Below are 14,905 nucleotides of genomic sequence, written 5' to 3' on the forward strand. Positions count from 1 at the left end.
TCAGATTAAAGTTTATAACGAGATGCTAATAAGTCTTTAGAATTTTATTATTATTTACTACAAAAGTTTATGTATCAAATTACTCATTAAAGTGATTAGACTACTTATAACAAACTATTTCACCATCAAAATAATAAATAGACCTTTTGAAAATATGAAATGGTGCAGGAAATCTATTTGACAAAAAAGTTTTGAAAAAAAAAGGTTTTATAAAATTATAAAATATTTATATATTAATAGATTTACTTTTTTTTTTTTAAAAAAAAAATGATTTGCTACCCATCAATTAATACCCAGAAAAATATGAAGAATAGATAAACTCTCAATTTTGTTAAAAAAAATCAAGTAAACCTCTTCATTACTAGGAATATCAAATCAAAAATAGTAAACGTATTTTTGGTAATCAATGCATTGTTAATGTGACGATCAATTCAAAAATTATTTAAATTATGTATATTTAAATCTTTGATTATTGAGGATTTGTGCTATCGCAACTTACTAAGGGTGAATCCTATGCGAAATCTTTAATAACCAATAACATTGTATTCTAATCAAAAATTATGAAAAATTAGAAACATAAAACAATTCCAATAACTTCCAATACTAAAGCAATCATGATTAATGAAATGAAACGAGAAGATTTTAACTGACAGTAAACTTTTTATTTTCAATAATAGATATAATGGACAATGGTTATTAATTATGATCTTAATATTTGAAATTTAGGATCGTAAGATTTAATATTTTTATTTTTTGGCGAAAACAATGTAACGATAGCCTACGTCTCGACGATCATTATTCGGAATTTTCGATGCTTTTAACCTGTATAAAGTGTGGCCACGTGATTCAAACAAGCACTAAAGTACAATTGTTAATCAAATTTAGTAAGACATCTTTTTCTTTTGAGCATTGTTAAAAATAATGTAAATCTGATCTTCTTAAGTTTGTTTTGTGGGGCTTGCATGTTGAATACTTGTTTTGTAAATTGAAGTTTGGATTTGATGAACCAAGTTGTAAAAATATATATATTGATATTGTAGATCATGTACAAAACGGTTATTTAGAGAATTATAAACGTGATTACGTTTGACTATCAAAGTCAATATATTCCAATTCTTATCATTTAATTTTACTTTTTCTCAAATTCTGCCCTATCTAAGCCATCAAGATATACTCTTAAAACATCGTCAGCAGTAGGTTTCAATGATTGAGTATTTTCCATTGGAAGAATATGTTGTTGAGGGTAATATCCCGTGATTATATGAGCGAGACCCCAAGTTTTATATTTTCCTTTACCACTAAATAATCCCCAATAAGTTGTATAAAAGACGGCTAAAAGAACAATAAACATTATAAATACCGAAAAGGCAGGAAAGCACCTATGTTCACGAGTTACTTCCATATTAAATGAAGCAGGTTTAAAATGAACAAATCCCGATGCGGTTGTAGAGGTAGATTCATCTAGTTCAAGTTTATAATCCAAATAAAATTTCTCTGTGTTATTGAGAAAAATATGTTTTCGCCAGTAAAAGGAAAAAACTCTTTCTCTCATAGCATCCATTTGCACTAAACGATATGGATTCAAAATTTGTGGTGTTGTTTTTGTGGATAATTCAGTATCAAGTCCAGCAGAAGAAGATAAATCATATGGATTCCACAACATGAATGCAACTTTGAGCGAATTTGCAGTAGATACATTTTGTAACGAATATTTTACAAATAAAGGTGAATTATTAGGTGCCCAGTCTTTTGGTTGTCTTTTGGGTGTGGAGAAAAGCATCGGTTGTGTGGTTTGAAAAACATTACAACCTGTAAACCATGAATTGTAAGTCTCATCGTTGGAAACATTAGCAATTCTTACTAAATTAGCGCAATTCGCTAATGTTTCCCCGTAGACATTACAATCAAATTTAAAATTAATATTATTGCTACATAGTGAAAATGCTGGTGGAACGAGTTCTTTAACGTTTTCATTTGTAGTTGTTGTATGTATAAGCTTTGATCGATTAACATCTATTACTATATTAAATATTAAAATGACAAGTAGCAATATTGCAAAAATAATTTTTAAAACTATGGAAATTAATTTACGGAGATCCATTTTTTTTTTTTATGAATTTCTGAGAAACCAGCTCTCAATATTAATAATCAAGACAAAAATTTGTTTGGGACCTTTTAATCCAAGTAATCCATAAAAGCAAAATCGCCCTCTTTTTATATCAAACAAATTTCCTCAACGCCGCAAATATACACACAATAAATTCCTTTGTTTTAGGTACATAACAAAGAATTCCAACGTTTTACTCTTTTTTTCCAACAAGGAATTACAAACAAAAATAATTGTTCCCTTTATGGTCATCAAGTTAGATATGCATAATTATACTCTCCGACCTCGACCGGACTGCTATCGAATTTTTACTGCGCTGAGATGTGATCGATCTTTTATTTAGATCATAAGAAAATAAACTATTTATCTGAAAGTGAGCAAGGAATTGCCTTGAATATCATTCGTTTTACCAAGCATGAATGTTTCAGAAATTTGTGGCGATAGCTAAATCTTAAATGCTCTGTCACCTGATGGATCAAGAAAGGTACTTATATATCTGTAAGTGATAGGCAGCAAGTACAATGATGACTTATGCTATAACTGTTACTAAAAAATTAGAGCTCTTATATTTTTTATTCCACTTTCTTTCACCTCCTATTAGTTTGAACTATGAATTCCTTGAAACATAATCAAGCTGTTGATGAATTAAATTCTTCTGATCCAGCTGTTCGTGTAAAGGCCCTTCGCTTTATAAAGAATAACATCATTGGAAATAAAACGAAGAAAGATCTGTATATTCAACTCAACGTAATTCCTAAGTAAGTTATTCTGATCTTGATCTTTGATTTCACACAATTTATTAAAGTAGCTTTTTCGCTTAATAGGCTTGTAAAGTTCTTGAAGTCAAAGGACACTGTGGATTCTCAAGTACAAATTCAAGCTGCGATTGTGTTGGGCAGTTTCGCATATGGTTCGAGATTTATTTTTTTAGATTTCTACTCTTAGTAAAATCAATACTAAAATTTATATTTACAGGAGGCGAGGAAAATGTAACCGAAATAGCAAAACATGATGCAATCAAGCCTTTACTAGAATGCATCTCTTTACAAAATGATCCCCGTCTTATAGAGGCTGCCGCTAGGGCATTGAAAGCAATTTATAAATGTCCCACCGCTGATAAGAACGATATCTTCGCTGACCATCATTTACGTGACCTTATTACACTTCTTAATCCCGATAGTCTCCATCCTAAAACCGATCGCGAAAGGATTGCTTCAGTACATACAGCTGAATTGGCTGCTACTATTATTGCTCGTTGTTGTGATACTAATGAACAACAAATTCAAATAGCTAGTGCTGGTGCTTTCCCAGCTTTGGTTAAGTTGCTTACTTGTGGATTTTCTAAAGCACAAGAAGCTGCACTAGATGCTTTGGCATATCTCTGCCGGGAAAACCCTGAATTTGGAAAAGCAATCGTTGAAACTAAATGTAGAGTATAATTAAAGTAGTGAAGTTTATCGTTTACATAATTAATTGATTTATTTATTTTTAGCTGAAACAAGTGATAGCCCAGTTAAGATCATGTTAAATTTGATCCAGGACAAATCATCAACAATGCGTTTAATTGCTGCCAAATGGTATGCCCGATTTTTTTTTCCTATGCTTTTATTATCGTCACCACAATGTTATGTGGAACTTTAATAATTATTTTAAATGGTATTTTTTTTCTATAGTTTAACCCACCTGAGTCGTGCAAATGCTATTGGCGAGTATTCTAACGACATCACTTTAATTGTATTACCTACATTAGTAAAATTGCTTGATGAAAAAGGTCCTGTTCGTGAAGAAGCCCCTCACGTCTTAGCTTATTTGATTCGCGATAATGAAGAGTTACAAAAGGCTGCGTGTGACTCGGATGCGGTTCCAAAATTAGCAGATTTTGTAACTCATGTCGTGGACCAAGAAAGTTCATATTATGACCCCGTAGGTGATGGTGATAAATTAAAAGAGGTTGGTATATATAATTAATAAATTAATACATCATGAATTGTAATGATTAAAAAACACTTATTTCCCATAGAATGCGTTAATGGCTCTCGCTGCTATTAGTTCACTGACGGATGATGGACGAAAGTTAGTTGTGGAAGCCAAGATTATTCCACATATCGTTGCTGCCATGTCACATCGTTCTTATGGAATTCGTGCTGCAGCATGTCAATGTACTCGGAGCTTATCAAGGTCGATTAACATATTACGGACCAGCCTTGTAGATGCAGGAGTTGCAACACCTTTATTTAAAGTAAGACTTCAAGAGAACCTTCTATGAGCAAATTTTCGTAATATTGTTCAGCTGACAATTTTCGACAAAACGAAGCTTTTATCTGACGAATCAACGGACGTACAAGCGACAGCTTGCGCAACACTTTGTAATTTAGTCTTAGATTTCTCTCCTATGAAAAAAGTGAGTATCATCTATTTGATATAATTTATTTAAGCAATTTCAAATTAAAGATGCCGGTTAGTAACTTTATAATTAAATTCTTTTCCAGACGATTATGGAACTAGGTGGAATAGAAAAGTTAGTAGAGTTAGTGCGTTCACCAGATAATACACTGAGACTTAATGCAATATGGGCATTGAAGAATTTAGTTTATCAAGCAGAATCAGATGTTAAAGAAGCGGTAATGAAAGTTTTAACATACCAAACTATGGAGAAGTAAGTATAATAAATCTGTCTCAATTATTATTATACATTAAATTCATAAATTTTATAATGTTATTTAGTTTAATTTCCGATCAAGAAATTGTCGAAGTACAAGAGCAAGCATTAAATTTATTAAGAAATCTTGCATGCACAAAACCGATTGTAAGTTTGTTACGATGTTGTTCATTAATTACAACTTAAGATATTACTGATCATTTGATTATTTAGGACATTGAAGAGGTCTTCAAAGGTTTAAGCGAAAATAAATTAATGAATATTATAGAAAATAAACTATGTTGGTGGAATGAAAATGAGGAAATTATTAAACAGGTAATGTAATGACATGTTGATTTTATGGTTCCACGTTTTAATCTTTTATATTTTAGGTACTGTATGTGATAAATAATATTGCATCGGGTTATGAACGACATAAAACAGCTATTATGAATCGACCCACAATATTAACACGTATATTAAACTACATGGGCCACGATAATCCGGAAATTCGTGTGATTGCAGTGTGGGTTCTCATAAATTTATTGTGGACAGAAGATAAATCTGCTAGTAAGTATTTAATATTTTGAAATAATATTAGTAGGTTAGATTCAATATTTATAATTCCTTATTTTTTATCAAGGTTCACAAGTTCGAGTTCAAAAATTACGTGATCTAGGATTTGAAGATAAAGTAAAAAATATGACAAATGATGAAAATTTAGATGTTCGCGAACGAGTGAAAACTGTACTAAATCAATTTTCACAAGTGTAATTAAAATAATAAGTATTCAATAGCTTACGCATTGAATATACATTTGAAACTTTATAATATTACTTTTAATTTATTTATTAAAGCTAAATATAACAGGTAATTAAGTATAAGCTTATTATGTTATAAGGAAAACTTAAGAATAACACAGTAGCTTGTATGTATATTCATTCCATTTCAATTTACTTCTTAGCTTGTATTATTAGTATCATGCATTATTTAGCCATAATCCTATTAGTTTTTTGAACATTCTTGAAATTTGAATTATTAATTTTATTTCATAAAATTTAGCATTTATTGTTTTTTTGAAAGACAAAAATTTTTAGGTATAGAATAAGTAAAGTAATTTGAAATTTTGAATATCAGAATTCAATAAACGATAATACTACTGGTTTACCAATGAATTAGAAATTGAACTTAACATCATAGTACTTTCTGAATGTAGTAAGTAGAAGTTTGTTTTATATTTTTTTTTGGTTAAAGTTATAAAAGTTAGTAAATTTCATGATGAGAAGTGCAAAATTAATGATTTTAATATAATTGATTTATCAGTAAAATAGAATATTACATTTGCTTCTGTTCTTTACATCTGTACATTAGGTGGGTTTATTGGAAATATACTTAATTAAATGATATATTATATCAACTTTTTAGTTTTTACATTAGTAAAGCATATTGAATAAATTTAAAATAAAAAAAAATATTTATTTGAATATATATACAGTATTGTAACAAAACCAAAACTATTTTTTAAAATAAAAGATACAGTCACACCCCTCCATAAGTGCATGCATCTGGGGCCCAGCCATACACATGCAGTTAGGGAGGGTGTGCACTTAAAGAACAGCCAATAGAAAGATCAATAGTAGTTAAATTGTATTTTTCATGATAAAAAATTTTTTTAAAATCAAGAATTGCCAAATTTTTATGCAATTAATATCCAATTATATTTATTTTGTATATTTCATAAAAAAAGTTTATTTTCTTTAAATTCTTAAGGGAGGGAGGAATTATCCCCCCGGTTAAGATTAGCAATACTCTTTATAAAATATATCTTGCTTATGTTTGAAGCGTCTATTTCAAAGAAATAAGTTTTTTATAAAATATATCTTGCTTGTATTTAGAGCGTCTATTTCAAAGAAATAAGTTTTGAAATTTATTATTTTCTGAATTTCTATAAGTATTAATTATAACAAAGTTTTTTTTATTATTATATTTTATATAACTGACTGGTAGAAGAAGACTTTTATAGTTATAGTAGATATTTGCTTACTGTGAAAAAAAAACTCTTACAATTATTCTTTAAACTGTTTTACAGTCAAATTTATCTGCAATTTTGTTTTTTAATTAAAAACACTTTTAAATACCTTAAAATATTTTATTACATAAACCAATATTTTTGTAATAAATTCTATAATATTTTCTAAGTAAAAATTGAAAAAAAATTCAATTTGATTATTTGATTAATAGTTTTTTAAAAATAAATGATTGACAAATTATAACAAATAGTACCGTATATCGCGGGCCACAGTACCCCGGGTATCTTGCAAATTTTGGGCATTTGGACCTGTACCCGGGGGTATATTACATGAGTGTGGCCGGCATCATACACAGAGGAGGGGTACAGAATTTTTAAAATACCCGGGGTACTTATTGCCATATATAATATCTGAGTATTATGGATAATCGCTATGATGTAATCTCTCGTTAAGAATTTCTAAATATATCCTATTTCTCATATCTTGATACTTTTTCAAGATATTTTACACAAAATTACTTATCTAAATACCCCTATTCATACATAAAAATGTCTTTGTTTGATTTACGTGTCTTTATTTTACGCATTTTTTTTTTCTTTCTGCTAAAAGTAAAATGGTAGTTATTGGCAACAAGAAAAATAAAAAAACACGCAATCGTTTACCACAAAAGAAACAAAGACAATGGAATGTAAGGGAAAAATTAATGATAGTGCATTATTATGAAAATAATAATAGAAATATACGTGGAACTGCCAAAAGATTTGATATTCAGCCCAAACAACTGCGTGATTGGAAAAATAAAAAAGGAACTTTGTTAACGACTGCTCCTCATGTGGCTAAACTTCATCCGGGTAAACCTGCCAGATATCTGAAATTAGAAGATGATTTATTTGCATGGATAAGTGAAAAAAAAGCCAATGGAAATGCCGTTACTCGAAAATTAATTACCAATAAAGCCATTTCCTTATCCAAAAGTCCAGAATTATTAGCAAATAATCCGGGTATTGCTGGGTTCAAATTTTCTAATAAGTGGCTTGAAGGATTTCTGGAAGATATGACCTTAGTGAGCGTCGTAGAACAACAGTAGCACAGCAACTGCCATCAGATTTAATTGAAAAGCAAAATATTTTTTTGAGTTATATTATGTACCTAAGAATTCATAATAAATATGAACTAAAATATATAGGCAATATGGATGAAACGCCCATGTGGTTTGATTTGCCGAGTAATACAACTATAAACCAAAAAGGAGCAAAAACGGTAAGTATTCGTACAACTGGTCAGCGAACGATCATCATTTACAGTTATACTTGCATGTATCTGACGGTACGAAACTTCCTGCAGTTTGCATTTTCAAACTGAAAAATATTCCGAAAGAAAATTTTCCACACGGTATTTACATAAGAGCTAATGAAAAAGGGTGGGTTAACGAACAGGAAATGTTGTGGTGGGTTGAGAACGTTTTGGACTTCAAGGAACCGTTTTGGAAATCCACGTTCTATATTAGTATTAGATTCTTTTCGTGGGCGCTATAGTAAATTCTGTCGAAAAATCGATTTGTGGAAAAAAATACAAACATTGCCGTAATTCCTGGCGGTTGTACATCCAAATTGCAACCATTAGACGTTGCAATTAATAAGAGTTTTAAATCTAAGGTAATTATTTGATCTTTTTACTTCAATTTTATTCTTATTAGTTACTAATATTAGTGAAATTATAGGTTAAAAATCGGTATAATAATTGGATGATATCAAATATTCATACTTTTACTCCAGCGGGAAAGATTAAAAGACCTTCTTATTCAACAGTCGCAACATGGGTTAAAGAGTCGTAGGATGAAGTTGATGAAAATCTTATTCAAAGATCCTTTAAAAGTTGTGGAGTTTCGACAAATATTGATGGTTCGGAAGATGATTGTATTTTTGATCATGATAGTTTATTGAATAGAGATAACGAAGTGTTAGAAAATTTTGATAACTCAACCGATGAAAATTATGAAGAAGAATATCCCGAAGAAACTAACTACGAGAATAAATGGGATGTTAAAGTTGTTGTTGAAGTTGGTCGGGAAGAAGATAATGACAAAAGTGAAAGTGAGAAAGAGGAAGATGATGGTAATTATGATTACCAAGATTCTGATGATCATGGAGAAATGCGTCATAGATTAAGCGAATTAAAAAAAGTATATAAGGTAAATTTTTTTATATTATTTTATTCCATTTTATCAAATAAAATTGCTAATTATTAAACTTGCATATAATTAGAAATAAAGAATCGATTAAGGAGTATATTACTATAAATATATTTGTATTACAATAATGAATAACTAATAAATAATACTCCGTTTTAATAAATAAAGTTGTATCCGGGATTTATACCCCAGGTATTTTACAAATTCTAAGATTTTAAATTGAAGATTTCTATGTAAAGTATCCGGGTACTTTAAAATTCCGATAAATTTTTTTAAAGGGGTACTGTGCATAGGAGGGTACTGTGGCCCACGATATACGGTAGTTAAATTTTTTAAATTAAAATATCTTTTTATCTATTGATCCTAGAAATATAAAATGACTACCATTTGATGCGTCTTAATGAGAAGAATCTGATAGAAATAAAATTGTCCTTCTACAAATATTATGTGACAGGATAACTTATAAAATCTAAAATTTTATAAATTAATATAACTTTTTATTTATCAATTTTAGAGTTATTATTTTATTACCATTAAATGCACCTTAATAAGAGAAATCTAACAAATATAATTTCATCTTTCTATGATCACTAGATCTCAAGATATTTTAAAAATTCAAAAATTTTTAAAATTAATTTTAGCTCTTACAGTTTAAGGGATAATAAATATTTGTTTACTATTTACTTTATAATTTACTTGCCTATTGTACTTGTGCTTATCTCTAACTATACTTTTAATTATATTTATTTATACAATACTAATTTTATATGAATTTTAGGAATATTAGAAATATTTTATTAATATTAATATATTTTGAAAAAAAAATTGAATTACACAAAAAACTGCATAAAATTGAAATTTGTTATTAACTAATTTTCTAATATATTTAATTAAATTTATCTTTATATTAACTGTATTTTTTTTTATAATAATAGGAAAAAACTTTTAAATCAATAATACATAACACCATAAAAGTTGTTAATACTACCATTAAAAATGCTTATTTTACTATTAAAATATATTAGTATTTAGTAGAAATATCAGATTAGCAGAAAATTTTTTTATATTATAATATTACAATATAAATTATTAATATAATATAATTTTAAAGTCTACTATAGTAAATATAATGTAAAATCCAAAGTTAGTTAAAGTTAATTAAAGTTAATATAAATGATTAAATTAGCAATTTTTAAACTATAATTCTGGCCAAATTTTTTTAATTTTGAGTTCTGACTAAATTCATAATATTCAACTAAAAATTGAAAATTTTAGACTATATGTAATATTGTATTTACATAATATAACATCATTTTTAATAATTATAAGTATATTTACCTAGTTCCTAAAAATACATTTATAAACTTTAAAAAAAATAAAAATTTCATTTTATTTAGTTCAATCTGACTGAAGAAAGTTACCTATTATAAGCCTATTTTAATATAATGAATTTATAAAATATTAAGAAACTTTTCCAACTTTTTTTTTTGCTTATTTTTTTTGAAATATTTTATATCTTTTATTTTAATGTTATTAAGATATGAAAAAAATTTTTTTACTTATTTATTTTTATTTATTTACAATATATGTATTTGTAATTTAATTATATATGTTAGTGATGTTACCTAAATTATTTTAAGCTGCCATAATTATAAGTAAAATTCCAAATTCAATTATAGCATCCCAAATTATTTTGGCACTTTACATAATAAATTACATATAAACTGAATGAATTATGGCATTCCAAATTATAATTATAGCATTCCAAAATAATTTAAATAGCATATAAATTTAACAGCTAACACAACTAATATGAATTTTTTTACAAATAAATAGTTTTTATTTTATTTTTATGTTAAATAAATTAAAATCTAAAAAATATTAAATTTCTTTAATAAATTGTAAGTATTATTAGTATTATTATCATAATATTAAAATTTAACATTAAAATTTAATTTAAATAAACAAAAAAACTATTATATTTAACTAAGTTTTTAAATAAAAAATAATTTATAACATTAAGATAAATCTAATGATATTATTTTAATAAATAAAAAAAGATTTATTAGCATTTTAATTAAAAAATTTTAACCAAATTCAATAAATAACAAAAATTTGCCTTAATAATCATCTTTTTAAACTTAATAAAAGTTGTTTATTTTATTAAATTATACCTAAAAATAAAATATCTAATTAAAAAAAAACTTTTATTAGAAGTTTTATAGGAATAAAAAATATTTTTTTTTATTATAAAAAGTAATTTTTGCATTTTACACAAAAACTATTTAATTAACTGCCTTTTTTAATTTAAAAACTTCTTTTTTTTGTAAAATTACATATATTTTTGCTATTTAAATTGTATTTTATACCTATTTTTAAGTTCAATTAAAAGGAAAACTGTATTTTTAAGATGAATTTTCTTGTATATGCAAAAGAAAAAAATATTACTAAAGTGAAAATGATAATGGAAATTTATAATACATATAATAAACTATCAATTTACTTAATTTGTGTAAGTATTATTGTATAAAAATTTCTTTTTTTAATTATAAAATAAAATATTTGATGATAGTTCTACAAAATTATTTTAATTAATGATCATTAATTTATATAACATTTTCAATGTTTGTTAAACTGATATGAATATTATTGTAATAATAAAATTAATAAAAGAATGAAACCAAAATGACAAATTGTTTACTTTTATATGGGAGGCGGTCAGTAGAAAAGGGGGAAATTTAAAATTTTAAGATTTTTGGTTATTAAGCTAATTTTGTTCCCATGACCATGATTGGCAAAGTAAACTGATAAAAAAAATTTTGACCAAAATTTGGATTTCCCCCTTTTCTACTGATCACCTCCCATATATATTTTATAAACAAACTTAAAAAAATGTATAATAACATTAGAATTTCTGATGGTCTTTTACTTTTATTCTGTTTTTTTTTTCTTTTTTATTTTATTTACTTTTTATTTTCATTATATTTTCCTTTTTTTCTTTTTATTTTTTCCCTTTCTTTTTGTTTTCTTTTTTTTTGTTTTTTTTTTCATTTCCCTTTTTTTTATTTTTTCTTTCTTTTTCATTTTATTTTATTTTTTCCATTTTTCTTTCTTTTTTACCTTCTTTCCTTTTTTAAACAAATATGGATACATAAATTTAGTAGAAAACCAAAGATTTTTCTTGATAAGTTTTTTTTAATTTTATTAATTTTAATAAATAATATTTCATCTTTTCATTTTTAGTCAGATCTAAAATATGAAGATACAGAAAATTTTCTTTTTTTTGCAATTTTTATAATATATTTTTTTTAACAAAATTGGTCTTAAAGTTTTGTTCGTTTTTTTTTTAAAAGTTTAGAAAGTAAAGATTTCTGTTAAAATTTAAAACTCAAAATTTTTTTAAATTATTTGAAGTATTGATTTCAATAAAAACATATTTTTTTAATGAATTACTAATATTTCATTTTCTTTTTTAAAATTTAAACAGCTAAAAAATATGTAAAATTTTGGTAAGAATTAATCTTTTTGATTTTTTTTTTATATCTTTTTTTAATATAATGATATTAATGTTTTATTTTTCCTTTTGTTTTATACAGTTAATACTAAATTTCTTTAAGAATTTGATAGGTAGATTTTTTTTTGAACTATCTATTTTAATAAAATGTTTAATATTTGATCTTTAATTTAAAAAAATTTTTAAACTTTTTAAAAAAAATAGTATTTGACTATTTGATTTTTTTTTTGCTTTTTTTTGTAGAAATTTTGACTTTAACTTAGATATGATAAAATTAAATGAAATTTTGATTTTCTAAATATTTAAATGTTTTTATTACCATTTTTTTTTATTATTAAATTTTAGCTCATATTTTATATTTTAAAATTTTAAAACTTTCTCTCTTTTTAGATACATTATTATTTTAAACATTTATTACAAATTTTAAAGTATTTTACTTCAAAACTTTTTTTTAAAATTTTTTTTTTTTAATGTCTTTTTAAGAAATATATTAATATTTCCTATTTATCTTTTTTAGAACTTTAGATATTTGACTTATAAGTTAAAAGCAGTAATTATTTTTGAATACTCAAAACTTAAATTTTTTTTATTTAACTATATAGATTTATATTAGACAATATACAATGTGTATGTAATGAAAATAATTGTGGTTGATATATTTCATTAATTTCCTTATTAGCCAGTAATTTAAATTAAACAAAAATTTTTTTATTTTAAAGAATAAATCTAAATTTATAATATATGAAAATTTTTCTCAATTTAAATCACTGGTTGACGAGAAATTTAATATTGAACTATATTTATTAATGATCTACATTTAAGGTTGCTTGCCAAAACTTAGGGGTTTAAACAAGATGGCGTTTCGCCGAAAAGTGAAATTCTACCAAAACTATATTAAAGTTATATTAAAAAACTGGCAAAACTTTGGTAAAAGGCGAAACTGCTGAAACTTATTATAAATGCCAAAACTGCTAAAATTCTGCCGAAACTATAATAAATCTATAGTAAAATTTTGATGAAACTAATCGTAGGATTTTGAAGAGTTTGAACACAAACAACCTTATTTACATTACGTTTTGACAATCTTTAAAATTAAATCTCTCTAAATTTAGCAAGCCAAATAATTTCAAATTTTTATATCTTATATAAAAATATCTAATTTATAACATATTAAAATTTTATCCAATTTGAATAACTAATTGTTGAAATATTTTTAAATTTAATTAAACTTCTGGTAGGATTCCGCTTACTTATAATAAAAGTCACTATAGAAAATTGGCCCTTTACTAATAGTTTTTATCTTGTTTTTTTCTTAAATTCTATTGGTTAATTAGCTAAAAAAGAAAAAAATCATAATAATATAACATAAAATTTCCTTTTATAGTAGGATTTGCAAAGAATTTTATATATGATTTTTACCTTAGGTTTGGGGGTGACCTATCTTATAAGTAAGTGGGTCCTCTTCTGGCCAATTAAAATTTAACAATTTTTTATATATACAGTCAACTCCCTCTATAGTCACTATCACACCTATCCTCAAAAATCTTATATTAAAAAGAACCGTTTATAATCACAGTTATATAAAGAATATATTAAATAACTTGGCATCTAATAATCGTACAAAGATGTATCATAGCTTGTTAGAATCGTCTCACTGAGACGAATCGAATGGCGGTAGTTTTATCCTTTCCTTTCGCTATTGTTTACGGCCGTACCACCCATTGCCTCTTATGAGACTAATCTCGGTCCCGCGTCCTATCATCTTCAATAGGCAACCATTAAACCGCACTTAATTCCTCAGGTAACAGCACCATGTAAGACATCCCCCATCGAGCCATTTTAGGCCGATCTGAAGCTGGTGACACGCCGCCTACTCATCCTTAATCCATTGTACGATACTGGTACTCAATTTATTTTACGACCTTAGAGAGCACCTACTTTCATGGTGACTTTTGACAGGTAACGTCAACCATCTGATGTAGGCCTAACCACTGGCATTTTAGGTACGGAGGTCGGCATCAATTACTGGCAGCCCGCGTCTAGCGCCGATAGTACATTGTTTGCCCACAAGTGGTATACTTATGTAGTGACCACTCGGACAGGAAGTAGCGAGGCTTCGTTCGGATGGCACCCCCTTATGGTGGGTATCGACCAGGAATCGCCAACGGGCCGAAGTGGAGGGGAATGACAACCCCCATGTATGCCTACCTGTGCGACGTGCACGAAGCACCTTGATTGGCTAAGGCCACAACAGAAGGTCTAACTACCACTAAGACATTGCACCCTCAGCTTTACCATCTGTGACGACCATCTAGCCATTACTGACCCCAAGTGGTATCGTGCTGACCACCCAGACAGGAAGCCCCCCAAGGTATAGTAGCGACCTCCGCGACAGGACTGCGCACATGCCACGGGCCTCATAGCG

The 14,905-nt window shown here is 26.8% G+C and overlaps 4 protein-coding genes across 4 annotated transcripts; 3 read left to right on the plus strand and 1 right to left on the minus strand.

Moving 5' to 3' along the window:
* Positions 1–19: 19 nt before the first annotated feature.
* Positions 20–2,182, minus strand: OCT59_012199 (uncharacterized protein). The gene has a single exon (XM_025321810.2). It carries the CDS (start codon positions 2,099–2,101, stop codon positions 1,130–1,132), a length of 972 nt encoding a protein of 323 aa, XP_025167856.1. The 5' UTR covers positions 2,102–2,182; the 3' UTR covers positions 20–1,129.
* A 534-nt stretch (positions 2,183–2,716) lies between these two features.
* On the plus strand, positions 2,717–5,519 carry OCT59_012200 (uncharacterized protein; the record flags this gene model as incomplete). The annotated part of the gene is made up of 12 exons (XM_025321809.2): positions 2,717–2,865; positions 2,932–3,017; positions 3,083–3,535; positions 3,600–3,684; positions 3,781–4,057; positions 4,128–4,346; positions 4,422–4,508; positions 4,597–4,763; positions 4,832–4,913; positions 4,980–5,081; positions 5,138–5,315; positions 5,389–5,519. 12 exons carry the CDS (start codon positions 2,717–2,719, stop codon positions 5,517–5,519), a joined length of 2,016 nt encoding a protein of 671 aa, XP_025167855.1.
* A 1,869-nt stretch (positions 5,520–7,388) lies between these two features.
* On the plus strand, positions 7,389–7,862 carry OCT59_012201 (uncharacterized protein; the record flags this gene model as incomplete). The annotated part of the gene is made up of 1 exon (XM_066134308.1): positions 7,389–7,862. The coding sequence occupies one exon, from the start codon at positions 7,389–7,391 to the stop codon at positions 7,860–7,862; it is 474 nt and encodes a 157-aa protein (XP_065989585.1).
* A 323-nt stretch (positions 7,863–8,185) lies between these two features.
* On the plus strand, positions 8,186–9,045 carry OCT59_012202 (uncharacterized protein; the record flags this gene model as incomplete). Its single annotated transcript, XM_066134309.1, has 4 exons — positions 8,186–8,309; positions 8,399–8,430; positions 8,610–8,966; positions 9,040–9,045. The coding sequence occupies 4 exons, from the start codon at positions 8,186–8,188 to the stop codon at positions 9,043–9,045; spliced, it is 519 nt and encodes a 172-aa protein (XP_065989586.1).
* Between the last annotated feature and the right edge of the window lie 5,860 nt (positions 9,046–14,905).

Source organism: Rhizophagus irregularis, chromosome 2, assembly GCF_026210795.1.
Source record: "Rhizophagus irregularis chromosome 2, complete sequence".
Taxonomy (NCBI): Eukaryota; Fungi; Glomeromycota; class Glomeromycetes; order Glomerales; family Glomeraceae; genus Rhizophagus; species Rhizophagus irregularis.